At 43.1% G+C, this 23,027-nt stretch overlaps 4 protein-coding genes across 6 annotated transcripts; all 4 read left to right on the forward strand.

Annotated features, from left to right (window-relative positions):
- Window positions 1–6,830: 6,830 nt before the first annotated feature.
- Window positions 6,831–8,842, forward strand: LOC121785833. Its single transcript, XM_042184290.1, has one exon. The coding sequence runs from the start codon at window positions 7,003–7,005 to the stop codon at window positions 8,668–8,670; it is 1,668 nt and encodes a 555-aa protein (XP_042040224.1). The 5' UTR covers window positions 6,831–7,002; the 3' UTR covers window positions 8,671–8,842.
- A 706-nt stretch (window positions 8,843–9,548) lies between these two features.
- Window positions 9,549–16,712, forward strand: LOC121787165 (importin-5-like). The gene is made up of 19 exons (XM_042185821.1): window positions 9,549–10,964; window positions 11,551–11,859; window positions 11,964–12,029; window positions 12,117–12,281; window positions 12,474–12,548; window positions 12,641–12,795; window positions 13,060–13,195; window positions 13,280–13,349; window positions 13,433–13,560; window positions 13,651–13,707; window positions 14,423–14,608; window positions 14,697–14,789; window positions 14,970–15,055; window positions 15,133–15,199; window positions 15,289–15,355; window positions 15,440–15,576; window positions 15,761–15,852; window positions 15,930–15,996; window positions 16,067–16,712. Exons 1-19 carry the CDS (start codon window positions 9,735–9,737, stop codon window positions 16,229–16,231), a joined length of 3,351 nt encoding a protein of 1,116 aa, XP_042041755.1. The 5' UTR covers window positions 9,549–9,734; the 3' UTR covers window positions 16,232–16,712.
- Window positions 16,713–17,052: 340 nt separating this feature from the next.
- Window positions 17,053–17,682, forward strand: LOC121786981 (ethylene-responsive transcription factor ERN1-like). Its single transcript, XM_042185570.1, has one exon. It carries the CDS (start codon window positions 17,053–17,055, stop codon window positions 17,680–17,682), a length of 630 nt encoding a protein of 209 aa, XP_042041504.1.
- A 512-nt stretch (window positions 17,683–18,194) lies between these two features.
- On the forward strand, window positions 18,195–21,133 carry LOC121787925. 3 transcript variants are annotated; one of them, XM_042186768.1, is made up of 7 exons: window positions 18,195–18,497; window positions 19,222–19,333; window positions 19,485–19,590; window positions 19,913–20,095; window positions 20,179–20,604; window positions 20,693–20,761; window positions 20,843–21,133. In XM_042186768.1, exons 2-7 carry the CDS (start codon window positions 19,286–19,288, stop codon window positions 20,905–20,907), a joined length of 897 nt encoding a protein of 298 aa, XP_042042702.1. In that variant the 5' UTR covers window positions 18,195–18,497; window positions 19,222–19,285; the 3' UTR covers window positions 20,908–21,133. The 3 variants fall into 3 exon arrangements, with proteins under 3 accessions (XP_042042702.1, XP_042042701.1, XP_042042704.1); XM_042186767.1 differs by having other exon boundaries at window positions 18,196–18,497; window positions 19,208–19,333; XM_042186770.1 differs by lacking the exon at window positions 18,195–18,497 and having other exon boundaries at window positions 18,508–19,401.
- The last annotated feature ends 1,894 nt before the right edge of the window (window positions 21,134–23,027 follow it).

The following is a 23,027-nucleotide window of genomic DNA, read 5'->3' on the forward strand; positions in this document are numbered from 1 at the left end:
GTCTTTGGTCTGATGAAATAAACATCTTTGACCGGACTCGTCTTTGGTCTGATGAAATAAACATCTTTGACCGGATACGTCTTTGGTCTGATGAAATAAACATCTTTGACCGGATACGTCTTTGGTCTGATGAAATAAACATCTTTGACCGGACTAAGCTTGTGTCCTAATTTGGCGAGTTTTATCGCTCGGATCGGACTTTCCGTTGTCCTAATTTGGGGATCGGACTTTCCCTTGTCCTAATTCGGCGAGTTTTATCGCGTGGATCGGACTTTCCCTTGTCCTAATTCAGGCAAGTTTTATCGCGAGAACCGGACTTTTGTTGCAGTTCGTTTCAGACGAAGTGCTTGATTCTTAAGCTGAATTGTGGTCTTGTATCCTCTTTAGAAGCTTGGACTTCACAATCGTTGGCTTATTGCAGCTCGTTTCAGACGAACTGCTTGTTTAAGCTGAATTGTGGTCTTGTATCTTCTGTAGAAGCTTTGACTCACAATCGTTGGCTTGTATATGTTCTAAGAAGGGGATCAGCCTTCGAAGAACAAGATACCTCAGTAACATTTGTAAGAGACGACACGCACAGAGACAGACAAAACACATAGACAAAACGCACAGAGACAAATAAAGACCAAGCAAACCAAATAAAGCACATTGACCGAACAGGACTCAAGACTGACTGACCGGACTGTCTCTTACAAATGGAACTTTTTGAGGTTGGAAATGTGCCATGTTCGGGGTACCTGTTCTCCTGACATGTGAGCCAATTTGTAAGACCCTTTGCCGAGGACTTCTGACACCCGATACGGACCTTCCCATGTGGGTTCGAGCTTGCCCAGCTTTTCTGCTCGGCTTACTTCGTTGTTTCTCAAAACGAGATCTCCCACTTGAAATTGCAGCTTCTTCACCCTTTGGTTGTAATACCGGGCTACTTGCTCCTTGTACTTGGCTGCTTTTATGCATGCCAATTCTCTTCTTTCTTCGGCAAGATCTAGCTCGGCTCTCAGTCCGTCGTCATTCATTTCTGCTGAGAAATTTAGAGTTCGGGGACTGGGTACGCCGATCTCCACCGGAATTACGGCTTCAGTGCCGTACACCAGACTGTACGGGGTTTCACCGTTGGAGGTTGTGGGTGTAGTTCGGTAGGACCATAGGACTTGAGGGAGATTTTCTACCCATTGTCCTTTGGCTTGTTCTAACCGAGCTTTTAACCCTTTCACCAGGATACGATTTGTTACCTCCGTTTGTCCGTTTGCTTGTGGATGAGAGACCGAAGTGAACCGCTGTTGAATATTCAGCTCTTGGCACCAATTCTTGAACGTCTTGTCGGTGAACTGAGTCCCGTTATCCGAGATGAGGATGTGGGGGATGCCAAATCGGCACACTATGTTCTTCCAGACGAAGTCCAATGTCTTTGAGCTCGTTATCGTAGCTAATGGTTCAGCTTCCACCCACTTCGTAAAGTAGTCCACGGCAACGATTAGGAATTTCATTTGCCGAGGAGCTTGAGGAAGTGGTCCCACTATGTCTATGCCCCATTGCATAAAAGGCCAAGGGCTTTGCATAGTGGATAGATCGGTCTGCGGCATCCTTGGGATATTTGCATGGATTTGGCACTTCGGGCATGTCTTGACGAGCTGCACTGCTTCTTGTACCAAGGTTGGCCAATAATATCCCCATCTCAGAACTTTTTTAGCTAAAGCTCTGGCTCCGATGTGGCTACCGCACGATCCTTCATGAACTTCTCTGAGGATGTAGTCCGTCTCTTCTGGTCCTACGCACCGCAATAACGGCTGGAGGTAAGACTTTCTAAAGAGGACTCCTTCATGAAGTTCGTACCGAAGTGCTCGGCACGTGATCTTCCGAGCTTCTCTCTTATCCTCGGGCAATTGTCCTTGATCCAGATACTGCAAGATCGGCGTCATCCAGTTCGGCGAGCTGGATACTGAATGTACCTCGGCTTCATCAATGCTTCGATGCATTAATTCTTCCGCCTTTGAGCTCGGATCTGAGGCCAACTTACTTAAGGTATCTGCTCGGCTATTTTCCGCTCTGGGAACGCGGATTATCCGAAAATAGGAGAAACTTCGGCTGATGCTTTGCGCTTTGTCCAAATACTTCTTCATTCTGTCGTCACGAGCTTCACTTGTACCCAACATGTGATTTACTATGACTTGTGAATCACAATGGACTTTGAGAGATTTGACGAGCAGACTTTGCGCTAACTGGAGTCCGGCAAGGAGGGCTTCGTACTCGGCTTCATTATTAGTAGTGGGGAATAGGAACCGAAGTGAGTAGGTTACCTCGTGTCCGTCGGGAGCGACGAGTAAAATACCAGCTCCACTTCCCATCTTGTTTGAAGCTCCATCTACGAATCCGCTCCAGCAGTCTGGCGGCTCTACTTCGGATTCCAAGGGCTGTGCTAGTTCGGCATTGGCAGAATTTTTCTGTTCGGCAATGACAGGGATTGCTTGATCGAACTTGGCCTCTGTAAGAAAATCTGCCAAGGCTTGTCCCTTGATGGCTTTCCGAGGTAGGTACTCGATTGAGTGTTCTCCCAGCTCTATGGCCCATTTGGCGATTCTGCCTGATGCTTCTGGCTTGGTCAAAACTTGCCGAAGAGGCAGATCGGTTAAGACGCATACCTTGTGAGCATAGAAGTATGGCCGCAGTCTCCTTGCTGCATTTACTAACGCCAGAGCAATTTTTTCCAGAGGTTGATACCTTGTTTCTGGACCTCTTAATGCTCGGCTTGTAAAGTAGATGGGAAACTGCTTTAGGCCTTCTTCTCGTACAAGCACCGCGCTGATGGTTTGATCTGATGCCGCTAAGTATAAGAATATTACTTCGGCTTCGGTTGGAGCAGAGAGAATAGGAAGCTCGGCTAGATAACTTTTGAGCTCGTCAAAGGCCTTTTTCTGCTCGGCTCCCCACTCGAACTTTGGTGCCTTTTTCAACACCTTGAAGAACGGCAGTTGCTTTTCGGCTGCTTGGGAAAGGAATCGATTCAGTGCGGCTAGACATCCGGTTAGCCTTTGCACGTCATGTATGGACTTCGGCATTGCCATGTTCTGAACGACTTGAACTTTTGAGGGGTTTGCCTTGAGTCCGTCCTTTGAAACCCAACAACCCAGAAACTTTCCCGAATCTACCAAAAAGGTACACTTTTGGGGATTAAGTTTGAGGTTGGCTTTCTTGAGCACGTTGAGAGTGGACTTGAGGTTGTGCTCGTACTCCGAAGTGCTTTTGCTTTTGACGACTATATCGTCAACATACACTTCGACCTCCTTTCCAATCAGGTGCCGAAAAAGCTTGTCTACCATCCTTTGATAAGTGGCTCCGGCATTCTTTAAACCGAATGGCATCTTTTTATAAGCGAAAATGCCGAAATCGGTAATGAAAGCTGTTTTCGGAGCGTCACTCTCATCCATCAACACTTGGTGATATCCTTTGTATAAATCAAGAAAACAGAAAATTTCGAAGCCGATCAAAGCTTCTACTTTTTTATCTATATTCGGAAGGGGATAGCAATCTTTAGGACAGTGCTTGTTTAGATCGGTAAAATCTATGCACATCCGCCATCCTCCTTCTTTTTTCTTGATCATCACAGGATTGGCCACCCAGGAAGGATATTTCACCTCGAATAGTACATCCGCTTTTAGTAATTGGCGGACTTCGTCATGGATGACTTGGCTTCTTTCTGCCGCAAAGAGTCTTTGCTTCTGTTTTACTGGCCGGATTGAAGGATCAATATTTAACCGATGAGTGATTACCTCGGGGGGCACTCCGGTCATGTCCAACGGAGACCATGCAAAGACATCTTTGTACTCCTTGAGGAGCTGAATGGTCTTTTCCCGGAGTAGAGGCGTTCCTGCGAAGCCGATCTTGACCGTTCTGGATGGATCATCTTCGTATAACTGAACGGTCATTGAGTTCGGCTCTGAAGTGACTTCGGTCATCTCGCTTGCCTTTGACTCCGGTTGCTGTGATTGCTATGCTTGATGGTGCCGAACTGATTGCTCGGCACTTTTAAGCGCAATCTGCAGACATTCTTTTGCTCTCTTTTGATCACCTCGGATGACCGCTATCCCACCTTTAGTGGGGATCTTGATGGTGAGGTGATAAGTAGAGCAAACGGCCCGAACTGTGTTGAGCCAGTCTCTCCCCAGGATGATGTTGTACGGGGACCGAGCTTTCACCACAAAGAACTCGATCATCGTATTGGAGCTGGTAGGCGCTTTTCCCACCGTGATTGGAAGGCTGATAATACCTTCAGGGCGGGTGTCCTCCTGGGCGAAACTTTTCAGAGGAAGTGGAGCCGGACTGAGCCGAGCTGGATCCACATCCATTTTATCGAAACATTCTTTAAAAAGAATGCTGACTGACGCTCCTGTATCCACAAATACTCTGTGGATCAGTTTGTTTGCCACTCCGGCTTGAATGACAATAGCGTCTTGGTGAGGAGAGATGGCTGGGACGGGATCGGCATCTGAAAATGTAATCACTTCGTCTTTCTTCAGCCTTTTATGTGTTGGCTCCTCTTGATTGGAACCTCTGCGTTCTGCTTTTAGGGACGACTTAGTCTTCCCGGCAGGGAGAGCATCAATAGTCAGGATTACTCCATCATATTGCGGCTCGTCGTCGTCTTCGGGATCCTCATGCCTTTTCGGATCCTGAGGATTGCAGTTCGCACCTCTCTGCCTTTTGTTCTTTTTCGGCTGCTTGCTTTGGTATTTTTTTAACGTTCCTGTTTTCACAAGAACATCAATACCTGCAGCCAAATTTCGGCACTCCTCGGTATCGTGACCGTGGGTTTGATGGAAGGAGCAATATTGATCCTGAGGTCGCCGCGCGGCTGATTTCGTCATCCGCTTTGGTCTTTCGAACATATCGGAATGTAGTTCGAAAATTTCCGCTCTTGACTTGTTCAGCGGTACGAACTGAGCGGGCGGCTTCTCGGGATTGAGACGGGGTCCCAATCTGTCTTGCACCGGAGCCCTTTGAATTCTTTCAAATGGAGTCCGGCGAGGATGCCCCTGATCGCTATGATCGGGCTTCCTTCTGTCTCCTCGGGACGATGAGCTGTCTAACGACCGTTTGCGACGGTCTGCCTCATCGGCCCGGGAGTACTGGTCCACAATGTCCCACATTTCCTGAGCTGTCTGCGGACCGCACTCAACGAGCTTCCTGTAGAGAGCTCCGGGCAGGATTCCATTTTGGAATGCCGAGATGACAAGCAGATCGTTGAGATCGTCTACTTGCAGGCATTCCTTGTGGAATCTTGTCATAAAGTCGCTGATTTTTTCGTCGCGACCTTGACGAATGGAAAGCAGCTGAGCCGAAGTAATTCGGGCTTCCGCTTTCTGAAAGAACCTCCTGTGGAAAGCATCCATTAGATCTCGGTAGGATCTAATGCTGCCTTGAGGAAGGCTGTCGAACCACCTTCTGGCGTTCCCGATGAGCAGCTCGGGGAACAGCTTGCACATATGGACCTCGTTGAGACCCTGGTTCGCCATGTTATATTGATAGCGTCCCAAGAAATCATGAGGATCCACGAGTCCGTCATAGGTTATCGACGGAGTTCGGTAGTTCCGCGGCAAAGGAGTTCGGGTGATATCGTCCGAGAACGGAGTCTTTAATGCTCCGTACATGGCGAGCCCGACATCTCTTCGGTACGGAGGAGATGGAGTTCTCCTGTGGTTCCGGTACCGAGGAGGAACAGGAACATGTCGGGGTTGAGGATTCTTTCTCCTGGAAGACACGTCACTACGGCGGTAGTGACTTTCATGTCTGGATGAGGAGGGAGAATCCGCCGTCGTCTTCTCCGGCTGTTGGCTCTTCTGCAGGAAGGTTAAGAACTCCTCCTGCTTCTCGGCCAAGAACAGCTTGACAGCTTCATTTAAATCGGGCTGCTGGGAAGACTCGGTGCGATGACTCCTGGAGTGGCTTGTTCCTTCTTCGTGAGAACCGGAGGTAGATGTCTCCCGAGGCCGTTTTTCAGACCTGCGAGCTGGACTAGCTTCCTCACGGTTATCACGAACGGTATTATGGGTGTTATGTGATCTGGTATGCATTTTTTTTTTGGGGTAGAAAAAGGGTCAAAAATTCGTTTTATCACAAATTTGGTTCTCTGTTTCCCACAGACGGCGCCAGTGATGAATCGGCGAATTTTTGATAGTGATGAATGCAGGAAAATGGCAGATCACGACACAATGAATTTACGTGGTTCGATTTACTGAGGTAAATCTACGTCCACGGGAAGAAAAGAGGGCAGAGTTGTATTGCTTGATCTGTTTTCTACAGCTTACAATACAGACTTGCTATTTTGTATTTTATCTCTAGAGATCGAGAGAATGTAACCCTATCTATCAGATCTAGGTTCTATTTATACAAAGGACCAAGATCGTGGCATGCAGCTATTTACTAGGTAGTGGATGTCGTGGAGATCGTGGCGATCTTGCATGGGTCCACTATCCTGCATGAGTTAATGACTGCTTGACACCACTAAATAGATCGTGGGTGTAGTGGAGGTGGAAATCCTGCATGAGTCCACTATCTCCTAGTTCGGTCAAATACTGAGACCGAACTGCTGAATTATTGCCGAGCAGCTTTTGCCGATCTGAGAGTAGAGCTTGATGCCGACCTGAGAGCAGAGTTTGATTGGTTGGCTTTTACCGAGCTGTAGGCTGGGGCCGAACTCTTTGGTTGTGCCGAACTGAACTCTTCAGTCATGCCGGACTGATACTCTTTAGTCATGCCGAACTGATACTCTTTCTTGGGCTTTACTGCTGTTGGGCTTGTTTAGTACGTACTCCATCAGTAATCACTCCTCCATCTGCAATTTCGTTTGAGTTCAAGATCCGAGCTTTTTCTTGTTTGTGGTAGTTTCACTTTATGCTTCTAGTAAAGGCTCAAGATCCCATTTTTCGGCTTTAGATTCTTATATATATTTGTTTAGTCTGTATTTGAGTGGATTTTGGGGATTTGTTGCCTTGCTTAGATTATTAGATGAAAGAAGTGAATCAAACAGATCCCATTGGGCAGAACGCGATAAAGCTGATAAGCAATGTGTGTTTCTCAGTGTTTGTGTTCTCAGTCTTGATTTTCAGTGTGATTGCTATCGCATACCAACCCCCTGACCCTTGGGAGTCATCTAGGGCTCTCACTAAGGTCTTCACCGACGTCGAAAACGCCACCTTTCATACCGATTCATCGGTCCTCAGGACCGGTGAGGACGTCGCCTATGCACCCGCGGCGAGCCCTGTGGGGTCTATAACCGAGTCCACCATTGAGAAATCCGAGGAGGCACTCGGGAAGAACGTGACTCTGAAGCCCGGGTGTGAGGATGTTGATTCGTCTGTTGTGAATTGCTCGGACCCGAGGGTCTTGATCGCGATCCAGAGGTTTAACTTGAGGACTTTCAAGGGGATTGTGTTCTTGGAGTACCAAGCCCCGGTGAATGGAACTAGGCCGGATGAGTGTGATGTGTCGTGGAGGTTTAGGAACCGGAAGGAGAAGTCTTGGAGGCGGTATAGGGATTTTCGTAGGTATAGGATTGGTTTTAAGGATGATTGTAGTGTTAAGGTGGTGAGGGCCGGGCGGTGGCACTCTGGAGTCAATGCTCGTCGTTTTAGGAGTAGGGGGAATGTCACGAGGAGTGGTCAGAGGGCGAGGGGTGCTCCTCCGACCGTTAGGGATGATGAGATCAATGACACGATCGCGACATTGGGGTCGGATTCTGCTTTTAGGGGAGGGAAGTACTTGTATTACTCGAGGGGAGGAGATCACTGCAAGGGGATGAATCAGTATCTTTGGAGCTTTCTATGTGCACTAGGCGAAGCGCAGTTCTTGAACCGGACGTTGGTGATGGATTTGAGCATATGCTTGGCGTCTACTTACACGAGGAGTGGCAGGGACGAGGAAGGGAAGGATTTTAGGTTCTACTTCGACTTTGAGCATTTGAAAGAGTCGTCTTCCATTGTGGAGGAGCGCGAGTTTCGTAGGGATTGGAGGAGATGGGAAAAGGGACATAAGGCGAATGTCCCGGTTAGGAAGGTTGAGAGCTATAAGGTGACACCGATGGAGCTGAGTAAGGATAAAAGCTCGATTATCTGGCGAGAGTTTGCTGGTGGTCCGGAGGAGAAGGGCAACTACTGGTATCGCGTGTGTGAGGGTGAGGCCGGGAAGTACATCAACAGGCCGTGGCAGGCGCTGTGGAAATCGAAGCGGCTGATGAACATCGTCTCAGCGATCAGTGGGAGCATGGACTGGGATTACGATGCTGTGCACGTTGTTCGGGGCCAGAAGGCGAAGGACAAGAAGCTGTGGCCTCATTTGGACGCGGACACGTTGCCCGAGGGCATAGTGGCGAAGCTGCAAGGGGAGGTGGCGCCGTGGAGGAACTTGTACGTTGCGACGAACGAGGGGTTCTACAACTACTTCGACAAGCTGAGGTCGCACTACAAGGTGCACTTGCTGGATGACTACAGGTACCTGTGGGGGAACACGAGCGAGTGGTGGAACGAGACGAGTCAGCTGAACGGGGGGCGTCCCGTTGAGTTCGACGGGTATATGAGAGTGGAGGTGGACACTGAGGTGCTGTATAGAGCCAAGAAGAAGGTGGAGACCTTTTATGACTTGACTAAGGATTGCAAGGATGGGATCAATACATGCTAAGTAGTAGTAGTAATACAACTATTCGTTTGTGTCTCTTTTTCTTCGCTTGTTTTATTGCATCTTAGTTTTATAGTACTAGTACAATTCTTGTCAATTGTGATTGATTTTTTATTGTAATATTATGTTGAATTTATAGATGACATTGTTGATTGTTGAATGGAACATTTGCATATATTCGGATCTCATCAATATCTTTTGGGTTTTGATTTATGCTTGATCGCAATTAGAACTAGCACGATTAATCTGTATGTGATCGCAACTATATGTGATTAAGTGCTCAAACCAGTCCCGACCCAATTGGGCCAAGAACAAATATACAATATAAGCCCATTTCACTTTGTCGTATTTTGAAATAATTTTAACCTTTAATAAAAAAATTTCATTAACATAACATAAATCATATATGAAAGGACAAATGTGGGCAAGTGTCTTGGGCAAAAAGTATAAATCGCAATTATTGCAATATTAAGTAATGACTAAATTATGCACAACTTCCATTATTTTTATTCTCAAACCATCTTTATAATCATATCCCACATTCAATAATCAATATCAAATAGCATAAAAATGATCCAAAATAGAAAAATGAAAAGCAATTATTCCCCATTCAATAATCAAAATAGAAACAAAACAATATTTTTCTTATTAGTACTATTATTATTTATTTGGATTCCACCTAATTAACAGCAAATAATAATTCAAAGCCCACTCAGTCTTAATTAACCCCACCATTATCATTATCACACCGCTTTATTTTCCCTCCAGTTTACTCCGCTTCGGAAACTTGTACTCCGCGCTTCACGTAGCTGTACATTCCCTCCCTCGTTCCGTCTGTGTAGATATATATACAGATAGATTTATAGATTCACCTCCAGTGCGTGGTCTCTGTGTGTGTGTGTGTGTGAGAGAGAGAGAGAGAGAGAGAGAGAGAGAGTGAAGCTCTAGAGAGAGAGAGAGAGAGACAGAGGTTATCTTGTCGACATAGCAAAGCGCCATCTTTGCGAGGGAGATATCGCGAGGGAATTGTAAGAGCGAAAGCAAACCCTAATTGCTGAATAGACGCGATGGATGCGGAGGCGACTCAGCTCCAGCAGGCGCAGCTGATGGCGGTTCTGGGGCCGGACCCGGCGCCGTTCGAAACCCTAATATCGCATTTGATGTCGTCGGCCAACGAGCAGCGGTCGCAAGCTGAGTCGATCTTCAATTTGCTGAAGCAGAACGATCCTAACTCGCTCGCGCTGAAGCTCGCTCACCTGCTCTCGTCCTCCGTCCACCTCGAGTCGCGGGCCATGGCGGCAATCCTCCTCCGGAAGCAGTTGACTCGGGATGAATCATTCATCTGGCCGCACCTCACCGAGTCGACTCGCTCCACCGTGAAGAACATCCTCCTTTCCGCTATCCAGAACGAGGACTCGAAATCGATCATTAAGAAGCTGTGTGACACCATTTCCGAGCTCGCTTCATCGCTTATCCCCGACAATCAGTGGCCGGAGATTCTGCCATTCATGTTCCAATGTGTGACTGCTACGTCGCCCAAATTGCAGGAATCCGCGTTCCTGATGTTCTCTCAATTGGCTCAATTTATCGGGGAAACGCTGATTCCGTATATCACTGATTTACACACGGTGTTTTTGAATGTGCTGAATAGTTCCCCCAATCCGGATGTGAAGATTGCTGCTTTGAGCGCGGTTATTAATTTTATCCAGTGCTTATCGAGCTCAAATGATCGGGATAGGTTCCAAGATTTGCTTCCTGCGATGATGAGGACGTTGACTGAAGCTCTGAACTCGGGGCAGGAAGCCACCGCGCAGGAGGCTTTGGAGCTGCTGATAGAATTGGCTGGAACGGAGCCACGGTTCCTGCGCAGGCAGATTGTCGATGTGGTTGGGTCGATGCTGCAGATAGCAGAGGCGGAGAGCTTGGAGGAAGGGACGCGGCATTTGGCTATTGAGTTTGTGATTACGCTTGCCGAAGCACGGGAGAGAGCGCCTGGGATGATGCGGAAGATGCCCCAATTCATTAGCAGGACGTTTTCTATCTTGATGAAGATGCTTACGGATGTGGAGGATGATCCGGCGTGGCACAGTGCAGAGACTAAGGATGAGGACGCAGGCGAGACGAGTAATTACAGCGTTGGGCAGGAGTGTTTGGATAGGCTGGCAATCTCACTTGGTGGGAACACTATTGTTCCTGTGGCGTCTGAGCAGTTGCCAGCTTATCTATCTGCTCCCGACTGGCAAAAGCATCATGCTGCCCTCATTGCCCTTGCACAGATTGCTGAGGGTTGTTCCAAGGTATAAATATGGTGAACATTTCGTATATGTGGGCACTTTTGTGTCACTCAAACTAGCTGATGTCTGTCTTATGTTCATATCCTTGCAACACTTTTCACTTAGGACTTAGGACTTAGGACTTGGAGTGTAGGTAGTAATTCTTGTTTGCTCGAAGAGTTGCCTTTTTCTTGCTTTTGAACCATTTAAGTGTACTCTGCAACCTGGGTTGTTCGGTCTTTGGCTATTGACTGTTATGCTCAAACATGTATTGGGTGCTATAACTAATGTAGTATTTGACTTATAGCAGTTTAGGGTATTTTTATGCTTCCATCACAGATTATGGCAGGAAAGCAATGCATGCTCATATTTTAGTTTTTGCATTTTTAGTGGGACTTATCTGGTTGACTGTCTTGTTCATTGATGGTGCATGGTGATAGTTGCTCATCTTTGCTTTTTTTTATGTCAATTAACATATTTTAATTGGTACAATTTGGAAAAATGTTTGCTGTATATGTTAATTACTGGCTTGACTAGGGCTGTAATTTTGTTGGCCTAGTTTTGTAACTTCTTTGACTGACCGATTTCCGATTGTTATCTATTTCTATAGGTAATGATTAAGAATCTTGAGCAAGTGGTGAACATGGTCCTGAATTCTTTCCAACATCCCCATCCTCGTGTGAGATGGGCCGCCATAAATGCAATTGGCCAGTTGTCAACTGATTTGGGTCCAGACTTGCAAGTTCAGTACCATCAACGAGTGTTGCCAGCATTAGCTGCATCTATGGACGATATCCAAAGTCCCCGAGTACAGGCACATGCAGCCTCAGCTGTTCTTAACTTCAGTGAAAACTGCACTCCAGAAATTTTGACACCTTACTTGGATGGGATAGTGCACAAGCTTCTTGTGTTGCTACAGGTGCAAATAGCTGAGGGCAAACTATGCTAAACAAATTACATAAATTTTTGGCTGTCCAAGTGCATATGTGATAATCTAAACCAGTTATGTTCTATAAATTGCAGAATTCCAAACAAATGGTGCAGGAGGGTGCCTTAACTGCATTGGCTTCAGTTGCTGATTCATCACAGGTATGGTAGTCTTGTATTGATTTCAGTAAGTTAATAATGGTTCATGGTTGCTCTACTTGAATGCTTAATCACTTGATGTTCTGGCAGGAACTTTTCAAGAAATACTATGAAGCAGTTATGCCTTACCTGAAAACTATATTGGTCAATGCAACAGACAAGTCTAACCGCATGCTTCGTGCCAAAGCAATGGAGTGCATCAGCTTGGTTGGGATGGCTGTTGGAAAGGACATATTCAAGGGGGATGCTAAGCAGGTGAAGAACCAGTGACATAGTTCTGGCATTTTTAATTTTTTGGGTGGTGCTTTACTTCTGTTCTTTCTTCCTAATTCGTATGAACTCTATAATCTATGTAATTTGTCATGTCATATACTTCCTGCAGCTCTATAATGACTTGTAAACTCACTTGCCACTTTCATATCATAACCCTCTGTTCTCTATTTCAAGGTAATGGATGTGCTTATGTCATTGCAAGGCTCACAATTGGAGACAGATGATCCCACTACTAGTTACATGTTACAAGTATGCCACGTTCCCCTGAAGACGGATGAGCTTGAATGTTTTTGTATGCTTCTTTATATTTGCTGTACCTATTACCTTCTTTTCTGCTGTAGGCATGGGCCAGACTTTGCAAGTGCTTGGGACAGGATTTCTTACCTTACATGAGCGTAGTCATGCCTCCTTTGCTTCAATCTGCCCAGCTAAAGCCTGATGTGACCATCACATCTGCTGATTCCGACAATGAAATTGATGAATCTGATGATGAAAGGTTTCCTTCATTGATACATTCCTTGTTTCTGCATCAGCCATTCTTTCTTTTTTTTTGTCCTTTAAATTTGTACTGATATGGATGTTTAGTGACACTTAAGTGTATAGGTGAACACCCTATCCAACCACTTTGATGTATTTGATCGTATTATGTCCCGTTTCTTGCTATTACTCTATCTAATGAGTTAACATTCTAAACTCACCCTGCATGGATTTGTCCTGGCTTAGCTCCAATTACTTAATCAACCCTTTTTCTATATTCCAGCATGGAGACCATCACCCTCGGTGACAAAAGAATAGGAATTAAAACAAGTGTCCTCGAAGAGAAGGCCACTGCTTGTAATATGTTGTGTTGCTACGCTGATGAGTTAAAGGAAGGTTTCTACCCATGGATTGATCAGGTTGGTGAATGTACATTGTATTTGACTTTGTATATGATAATTGGAATTGTTTCAGAGTGTCACACTCCATCATATATGGTTTAGGTTGCGCCAATTTTGGTTCCTCTTTTGAAATTTTATTTTCATGAAGAAGTCAGGAAAGCTGCTGTTTCAGGTAATATAGGCTTGCTTAATTTTGTGATTCTTGCTGTATACAAATGCCCTGCATGTTCAAGAATGTTTGATATTCATTTCTAGCAATGCCGGAGTTATTACGATCTGCAAAATTGGCTGTGGAGAAGGGTATCGCTCAGGGCCGTAATGAGCAATATGTTAAGCAGTTATCTGACTACATTATTCCTGCCTTAGTAGAAGCTCTACATAAGGTGCTTACTTGCCTCCTTGTATGAAGAAACTAATTTTGGTTATAATGCTTGATATATGTGATGTTACATAAGCTATTCTGTATCATGCAGGAACCTGACACAGAGATATGTGCAAATATGCTGGACGCACTGAATGAATGTGTCCAGGTGGGTACTTATAACCAATTAAATATACTGTTGAAATTGCTGGAACATAAATAATTATTGGGCCAACATAACTAGTTGGCTCATATTTGACATTGAACTGTTTCTGTCCCTTATTCTTTTATACTTGCTAAAAGCTCTAATATAGCTGCATGACAAAAAAATAATCCATCTTCTATGTTTGTTTCACAATTACAAAGGAGACTGAGAGTGTGCAAGTTTATTGTATCTAGGTTTTACATCTTCAGTGGGTTTCTGTCTATGCTGTGAACTTCTGGTTTTTTTCTTTGGGCTGAGGTCTGAACTCCTCAAAGTGATTAGTTGCCAGAGAGTAGTTAGTATCTTTTCCTTCTGTTTAATTACTTTAATGCGCATATCTTTCATCAGCTGTAGCAGTATATTTTCCACTTGAGCATTTTCATGTCATGTTTAAATTGGCTGCTAGATTTTCTGCTTTGGCACACATAGCGAGAAGCCTCACTGCAGTTTGGGGCTCTGATTTAGACGAGATATTTGGAAACCTGTTCACTTGTTATCCACAGTAGCTGATTTATCTTACCGTATCGATTTCATTTGATATAAGCTTCACGCTTGAATGGCTATTTCAATTGTTTTACTCATCACTGAAATTTCATTTACTTATCTAGTATACAACCAGCAAATGTATTTTATTGTTCTACACAACCATTTGAGATTTTACTATGTCTCCTCCTCTCAGGTTGCTGGACTGCTTTTAGACGAGGGTCAGGTTAGAAGCATCGTTGAAGAGATAAAACAGGTGCTTACAGCTAGCTCAAGTAGAAAAAGAGAGAGGTCGGAGAGAGCCAAGGCTGAAGATTTTGATGCTGAGGAAGGAGAATTGCTAAAAGAGGAAAACGAGCAAGAAGAAGAAGTGTTTGACCAAGTTAGTCATTTTCTGCTCTCCTCTTAGCTCTTCCCTAGTTGTTAATACTCATATTTGAACGTTTATATTTTTTTGCTTGGTGCTTCAGGTCGGGGAAATTCTGGGAACCTTGATTAAAACATTTAAGGCCCCCTTCTTGCCTTTCTTCGAAGAATTGTCCTCATATTTGATGCCGATGTGGGTACGTCCCATTTTTTACATGTGTCGCCATGACCTCCTTTTCTATGTATATGGCTTACTCTTGTTGAAAGGATCTTAAGGAATTGTGGAAGATAATTTTAACAGTACTAGAAGTTCATCTCCATATATTTTGTGTGTGTTCCTTTTTTGTCTAAGTCTGCCTTGCCCCCTTTCATGGCAGGGTAAGGATAAGACAGCTGAAGAGAGAAGAATTGCAATTTGCATATTTGATGATGTGGCTGAACAGTGCCGTGAAGCAGCTCTCAAGTATGTACAGATGCCATAGATTTTGGGTTTGGTTGAAGTTGTGTAGTTTCTTATGTATTTCTTTTTATTTGGATCAGGTATTATGATACATATCTTCCTTTCCTGTTAGAAGCCTGTAATGATGAAAATGCAGATGTTCGCCAGGTTTGCTTACATCTTAAATAGTCAAATTTATCACGCAATGTTAATTATGTAACGTGTACATCTCTGAGTTGCCTCACTGTTGTTCTCAGGCTGCTGTATATGGGCTTGGTGTGTGTGCCGAGTTTGGTGGTTCTGTGTTCAAACCTCTTGTCGGAGGTAAGATGTACTTGTGCACGTGCTTGTAGAATACACATATTCTTCTTGACATATTATGCTGAATTTGGCTATTACTTTGTCCAGAGGCTCTTTCAAGGCTAAATGTTGTTATTCGGCATCCCAATGCTTCACAGCCGGAAAATGTGATGGCATATGATAATGCTGTCTCGGCTCTGGGAAAGATATGCCAATTCCATCGTGACAGCATTGATTCAGCTCAGGTATTTGCTCAGTTGGTTATTTTGTTTCATAAATTAAAATGTATCTTCTGTAAACATTATAAAGATTAGATATAGAGATCCTATCTTGACTATGAAGTGCTCAGTTGGTTCTGCTATGTGTAGTGTTTTCAGGATATTTGATATTTGATTAAGGCCCCACTTCTAATGGTTGGTTGTATTACAGGTAATTCCTGCCTGGCTGAATTGCTTGCCAATTAAAAATGATCTTATCGAAGCAAAAGTTGTTCACGACCAGCTTTGTTCAATGGTCGAAAGGTGAGCAGCTTACATTATTCTACCCCAACTTCTTTTTCTTTTTTCTTTTATTTATACATTAGACAATCTTGTGACAGATCTGATGCGGAAGTTTTGGGTCCCAACAACCAGTATCTTCCTAAAATTGTTTCTGTATTTGCTGTGGTTAGTTTTGTACATTCTAAATCTTTACCACTTTGCTTTATTCAGTACTGAGACATTCTTTCAATTGCAGGTTATCTGTGCAGGCAAAGATCTCGCGACAGAGCAAACAGCTAATCGAATGATTAATTTGTTGAGACAACTACAGCATACACTGCCTCCATCGACCCTTGCCTCAACATGGTCGTCCTTACAGCCTCAGCAACAGCTTGCACTGCAATCTATTCTGCCATCATAGTGGTCATGGCTGAGAAAGGGCAGCATTCGTATTTATCTCATTCGTATATTGTTCCTCGATTCTTTCAGATGAGAGATGCCGCAGCATTCATCTGCAAATGGTTTGTGCACCAACCTGTTTGATGGTTTGGCTGAGCTTGGATGCGTTTTGCTAGCAAAATGTAGACTATCTTGTATAATGTGTAAAAAGCAGTTGTCTATCGTGAAAGGAAAAAAATGAGGTTGGTTGGGGATGATGGAGGTCCTCCGACCAAAGAGGTCCGTTGTGGTTTTGTTTGGTTCGATTGTGCAGTCGGGGTTTTGTCGGAGAGGCAAAATCTGTCGCAGTTTTGGTCTCATCATGTTGTTTTTAAAGTCATACAAGGATTTGGTTATACATGGCTATTTGCATTGTTATTTGGTTATACATGGCCATTTGCTTTATTGCTATTTTTTGTAATTTTGTTTGTGATTTATATAGTTTTTTTATTTCGATTGTGGTATATGTCCAGTGGATTTGATCTGTCAAACTATTTGTACAAGTCCTCCCACTTTTGTAATCTGTTCAACACGATGGTACAATTGACTTTTGTTCATAATATCCAAATTCTAATAGTACAACTAAATTTGTACCTTCATTCACTCATAATCCTTAATCTTATCAAATCTCATATCATTTTCCATCAACATTCATTACAAGATAAAGTCTGTCATGCTTAGGACTAATGACAGCATTTGCATTGAAAAATCAGGCAACCAACAACACAAGACAACTAAATAGGACAATCCTAACACCTTGTATAAGACCAACATACTTTTCTTTCTCCTCAACAATCCTAAGACATGGACAACAACCATGGACCCTCCAAGTCACGAGGTCGTCACTCCACCAGAAGCAAGTTCGTGGGCGTGAGACAGAGGCCCTCGGGCAAATGGGTCGCAGAGATCAAGAACACAAGTCAAAAGATCAGGATGTGGTTGGGGACATTTGACACGGCTGAAGAGGCCGCTCGAGCCTATGATGAGGCGGCCTGCCTCCTTCGCGGCTCAAATGCGAGGACCAACTTCTTCAACAGCATTCCCTGCAACCCCGCGCTCTCTTTGAAAATAAGAAACCTTTTCAACCAGAAGAAAGGCCTAACCAACAATCAAAAAACCCACACCGTTTCTTCTAGTATTTCCCAAACTAGTAGTACAATTCCTACTCGTAGTGACGACAACATTAGTGTCTTGAATCCAGCGTACTGCGAGGATGCTAACAAGCCACGTCCGAGCTGCTTCGTGGGAGGAAATGAAGCGCCTCGTTGCAGCTACTTGGATCAAGCTTCTGCATATGTGATGGAGCATCATCAACAAGAAGGTTTCTATTTCCAAAAGGGAGAGAATGAGGGACAGTTTTCGGATTTCGAACTGATGAATGAGTGCAATGATCCTTCCTGGGATGTTCCTAGTCTATGCCAAATATTCTGTTAAAGATTAAATCTTTCAAGAATTCCTTTTAGATCAATAGTTTGTAGTTCCTTCTCGGAAGGCCAATTTTATGTACTTGCAAGAACTTATTACTTTGGCCTTTTTCTTGATAAGCACAAAGATAGCCATTCTTACATGGGTTATGTTAATAACAAAACAAGATTGGTAAGCAAAAGAAACACACATCCTTCTTCTTGAAGTTATTTATTTTGTATTTACTGTTCATGACTATAATGGACTATTCATGTGGAGTAGGAAACACAACTAAAAAGAGAAACAAGGTGACAAATGTAGGACAGTATCTCCTTCTTTTAACCTTTTTGTAGGCATTGAGTTTTCTGTAAGATTTTTTCATTGTTTCAATATTCAATGCGTGCTAGCAATGATAGATTGACCCGAATTCACTTATTTTGAAAATAAAAAACAAAAAACATAACACTACTTAAAAACACAAGATTTCACATTAATCCATCAAATGTCATTCATCTCCTATATAGTAGGAAAAGTTGTGAGAGAGAATGAAAAATGGAGAGAGTGAGAGAGAGTGGAATTACACTTGAGAAAAGCAGAAAGAAGAACATGTAATGGGTGTAGCCACGTCATTTCCATAGCTTGCCCTTTCTACAATAAAAAGACCAAACATTTGAATCAAATTCTCTTAATACAATCTACTAACCTCAAACAACTTCTTCACCTCTCATTTCTCCCTGTTTCTGCACAAATTATTCAATTCATTCCTACAAAAAAAAAGATTGTATTTTTACTCTTATTTGCTTTCCTTTTTCCCTTTTCTGCTCACCGCCCTTCATTAACTAAAGGTATAATCAATTCATTGCTTAATTAATTTCAGAAAGTGAAGAAAAGATGCAGCCCAGTTCATTTATTGCCATGATTTTGCTCAATTTTGCTTCTTTTTTTTTTACTGGAAATCTGTGCTTGATTGTTGTCTGGTATGCTGCTAGCATTAAATAGGGTTTGTTTGTGTTTTGTTTCCATTTGTATAACATATTCTCTATGAATCATCATCAGATTAGCTGTTTTCTTTGTGTTAGCTTCTAGTATTTGTTTCTTTGGTTAAATGATGCTGTTGATTCTCAAGCCATGAACCTTTTCTGTAAAAATTATTGAAACGTAGAAAAATCAAGTCTTGTATGGATTGGGATTGTGGGATTTTGTTATATTTTAAGTTGCTTCCAACTTTGTATTGTTTCTGGTCAAATTGTGAAACTGACACACCATAAATAGAATAGAAAAAGGAGAAGTAGAGTGCAGAATAAAGAGATATTTTTGTCAATTTATATTATTTTCTGAACCTAGAATAGTAGTAGGAATGTTCAAGGTTTCCCTTTTCGTTCTTCTTTTGTGGTTCAATAATTCAATGATAAGAAAAAATGGCAAATTTTGATAGAAGCATTATATTCTTATTCATTATTGGTATTCTGCCTTTTCTGATGCTTAAAACTGCTGTGTTCGAGTTTCATGACTTCTAGCTGTTTCTGTTTCTCTGTGCTTCTTCCGATGCCTTAAGATTCAGGAGTGTAGGTGTTGCGGAAAGATTATCTTTTTACTCGTACTCTGATTGCATCCGAGGTCACTATTCAGAGAAATGAATGGTGGGGAGGGCAGAAAACTGTTGTCTCAAGATATACAACTGGTGAGCTTTTGGAATTGAATTAGTTTGAACGGTTGGTTTGCGTATTTGATGAGATAGAAAGAAATAATGTAAGTTGTGTTATTCAGTTCAGCTTTGATGTCAATGAGCCTCTGGATTCGTCTGATGGATTGTAGTATGTTTCTCGTCTCAGGTACAAAATCGTATTGAACAGTGTCTTCAGCATTACATGAATAAGATAGAGGTCGTTAATGCTCTCGTTGTTCAGAGCAACATCGAGCCTTGTGTGACTGAATTAGGTATGATTATCTGGTTCTGTCTTGTCTTTGATTATTACTGGACAATCTTTAGCACCTAGCCGTGTATTTTATAATTCTCCGAACTCCACGAATAAATTGCTGGGAGATGATTGTGGAACGATCAACAATAGTGATCTCGTATTGGAAAGATGCATCAATTAGTGTATTTCTTAAAAAATACTACTTACTATATTAGTTCGCGTGTTGTTATCCCTACTTGTTGCAGTAGTGACTTGATGGGGCTCGAAAAACTTATATTTTGTATCGGCATCACTGTGCTCGAATGTCCATCCAGTTAATCCTGCTTGCTGCTTGTTTCCAGTTTGGGAGAGGCTTGAAGATAAAAATCAAGAATTTTTCAAGGCTTATTATCTCAAGTTGTTGGTGAAGGAACAAATATTGGAATTCAACCGTCTGCTTTCCGAACAGGCGGATCTGATGCGTAGAGCCCCTTTAAACCGAATCACTCCTTACCTTCCATCTAACGGATCACACGTCTCACCTAGTAAGACGGATGATATTTCATGGGGTTCGTTCAACCACTTTTGCTTTCGTTTTTCTCTTATATCCAATATTTCTATCCTGCAGCACAGCATATCTCGAATACCCAAAATGTCCAACCCGTGAAAACAGAGAATACGCAGCAGGCGAATACGTCCAACAATTGTGGATCAGCAATCCAACCAGCTATCAACGGGCCTGTTCATACTAGAAAGATCGACGTTTCTCCGAACCTGCTCCTTTCTCAGAACTCAGAGCTGTCTCAGATGATAAACGGGAAAAGTGTGAAGACAGAAGCCGGTTATGCTGGTAGCTCGCCTTTCGCTTTTAGTCCACCTAGCAATTATCTGGATCCACGCCCTCTGATTGGTGATGCGCCCGTGTCATCTTTCAGTAGCGTAGATTCTAACGCACAGCATCTCAACGACACTCTCATGGAAGGAGACACTTCCGCCTTTGGATTTTTCGCGCATAGTTTCCCTGAGCTGGAAGCTGATTTCACCACCAGTTCTGGTCTGATTTCTCCTTGTGTCCACACACACACACAAATAAAAACATCAAAATCTTGACTTACTGAGATATAATCGAATCATGTGTACAGATTTACTGGAGAGTTACTGTGGGCCTCCCTTCCTACCGACCGACACTAACGACTTTGTGCATCCTCACGGTGCGTGCATGACTGAACTCTAGAGGTGTGCACCGTTTCATGACTAATATACTTACGTACTGGTCTACTCTCTTTCTCCAGGGGAAGTCGGGAATCTGGAACCTGGATCGAAAAGCATGAGATTTCAGTGGTTTGGTGGCGATTGACTCGATGTTCCAAGTGTAATTATTTGCCTCAATTCCGTATGGTATGGTATGGTATCGCTGCCAAGTAGATAGTTTGTGCTGTCTGGTGGTGTAGTTTGGATTGATAGGAACAAAATGAATCATCTCAACACAACTACTTTAATTCGGGAGTAAGAGTTAGTGACTTGTATAAATAGGGCATTGTTTGTTTGTGTACATTGCATTTGTATAAATGTTTTGTTTTCCATTTTTGCAGTCAATACAGACATATTAACAAATACTACTCGTATTATCAAGAAAAGAGGTCCTTTGTTGAGCCTCTGAAAAAGAAGACTAATCCTCCTACCTTCTTCCCCTTGAAGAGGTAGGTTCAATCAAGATTGAAAAAGTGGAGTTTGAATCAATCTCTTCCAACATCGGAAACCCTGCATCTTCCATCTCTTTCGACTTGAGAAGACCTACCTTGTACAAAAACGTTATACGTCACAGAATCAGGCAGCTTAGGATTTGCATCATCAAATCGCTCTGCCCTTGTTTGCATAGCATAGGGCACCAATCAGAGTAGTGATTGGATATGTATTTGTTTCATAATCGCCCCAAATATGCTCTGCTTCTTCCATCCTTCCGCTGGAGCTTATTAGCCAACATCACCTTTAGAAAGTCTACCATGATTGCATAACCCTTCCTATTATACGTCACAACATTATATCCCCCAAAGTGGAGAATAGTTTGTTGGAGGAGAGCATCGTCGACCTTTCCACCTATCAATAACATTATTGTAAATATAAACATCGCGTTTTTCCTACACACTCAGCAATTGGAGTGCCTCATCCGCGGCCACACACCCCATCAACGTCGCCGCGTGGTGAAATCCGGATTCGACGCTGATGTTCTCCTCCAGACGACGCTGCTCGACGCCTACGCGAAATGTGGGGATTTGGACGGTGCGCGGAAGGTGTTTGATAAAATGTCGAAAAGAGATATCGCGTGCTGGAACGCTTTGATCTCTGGTTTATCGCAGGGGAATCAGCCGTATGAGGGGCTGAAGCTGTTTGGTGAAATGACGGAATCGAGCATGATGCCGAATGAGGTCACTGTTCTCGGCGCGCTGGCTGCTTGCGCGCAGCTTGGCGCGATCGGAGAGGGTGAGAGAGTGATTCATTACATACGGAGTAACCGATTTGATGAGAATGTGATTGTGTGCAATGCGATAAAAAAAAACTAATTGGAATAAATAATTTATGATTTGGTTTAAAAAAATAATTTTGATGATTAAATAATTAAAAATTGTTTAAGTTGGTTAAAATTGTGATTACAATCATTGACTGTTAAATATTAACGGAATTGTTAACGGATGGCCAATTGTGATTCGATTTGAAATGTCCATGGTAAAAAATTCAAAAGATAAAGTTTATGACCAAAATGATAAAATGGGTATATGTTCGGTAATTTACTCTAAATGTAAATATAAACATAGCGTTTATCAGCCGACTGACTTTCACAACAATTTTGCTGCCTCCGGAATCTTTCCGATGAGAGGGTTAAATGTTACGACATCAGGCTCGTGCCCGCGCTTGAAAAAACTGGCTAGAACTGGAAATCCAAAATCTGGCCTTTTCAGAAGAGACGGCAATAGCAATGGATGGCAATATTCAAGGTGTAGTGATTAAGAGGAACGTCTCTCTGAGCATTTCGTTGAACAGGTGGAGGGCAACGTGGTATTGTTTCATCTTGACCACAACACTCGACAATTTGGTGAAATCAACGACAGAAAGGCCCGGCCGAATGCTCATCATCTCCCGAAACAGTGTGACGGCATCATCGGCCTCACGCAAACATCCCAAATCGAATCTGGGATGAGCTGAAAAGTATCTCATTTGGTGGCTCAGATTATATACCCAAAATGAGTGAGAGGAATGGAATGAAGAATTCATTCAGATTGATTCTACCCAATTTCATTACATTCCACTTCATTTTCACTCTCTCTTTGTTGTGAGTAATACTAGTATTCATTTAGTAAATGCTTCAATCAAAGAATTCATCCATAATAATATGGCCTAATTTTATGTTGTTGAGTTTGATGAATTCCGATATTTGTTTTCCTTCCAAACAATTTTGGCCAACAAACCATTACTACTATA

Source organism: Salvia splendens, chromosome 22 (genome assembly GCF_004379255.2).
Source record: "Salvia splendens isolate huo1 chromosome 22, SspV2, whole genome shotgun sequence".
In the NCBI taxonomy this organism is placed as follows: domain Eukaryota; kingdom Viridiplantae; phylum Streptophyta; class Magnoliopsida; order Lamiales; family Lamiaceae; genus Salvia; species Salvia splendens.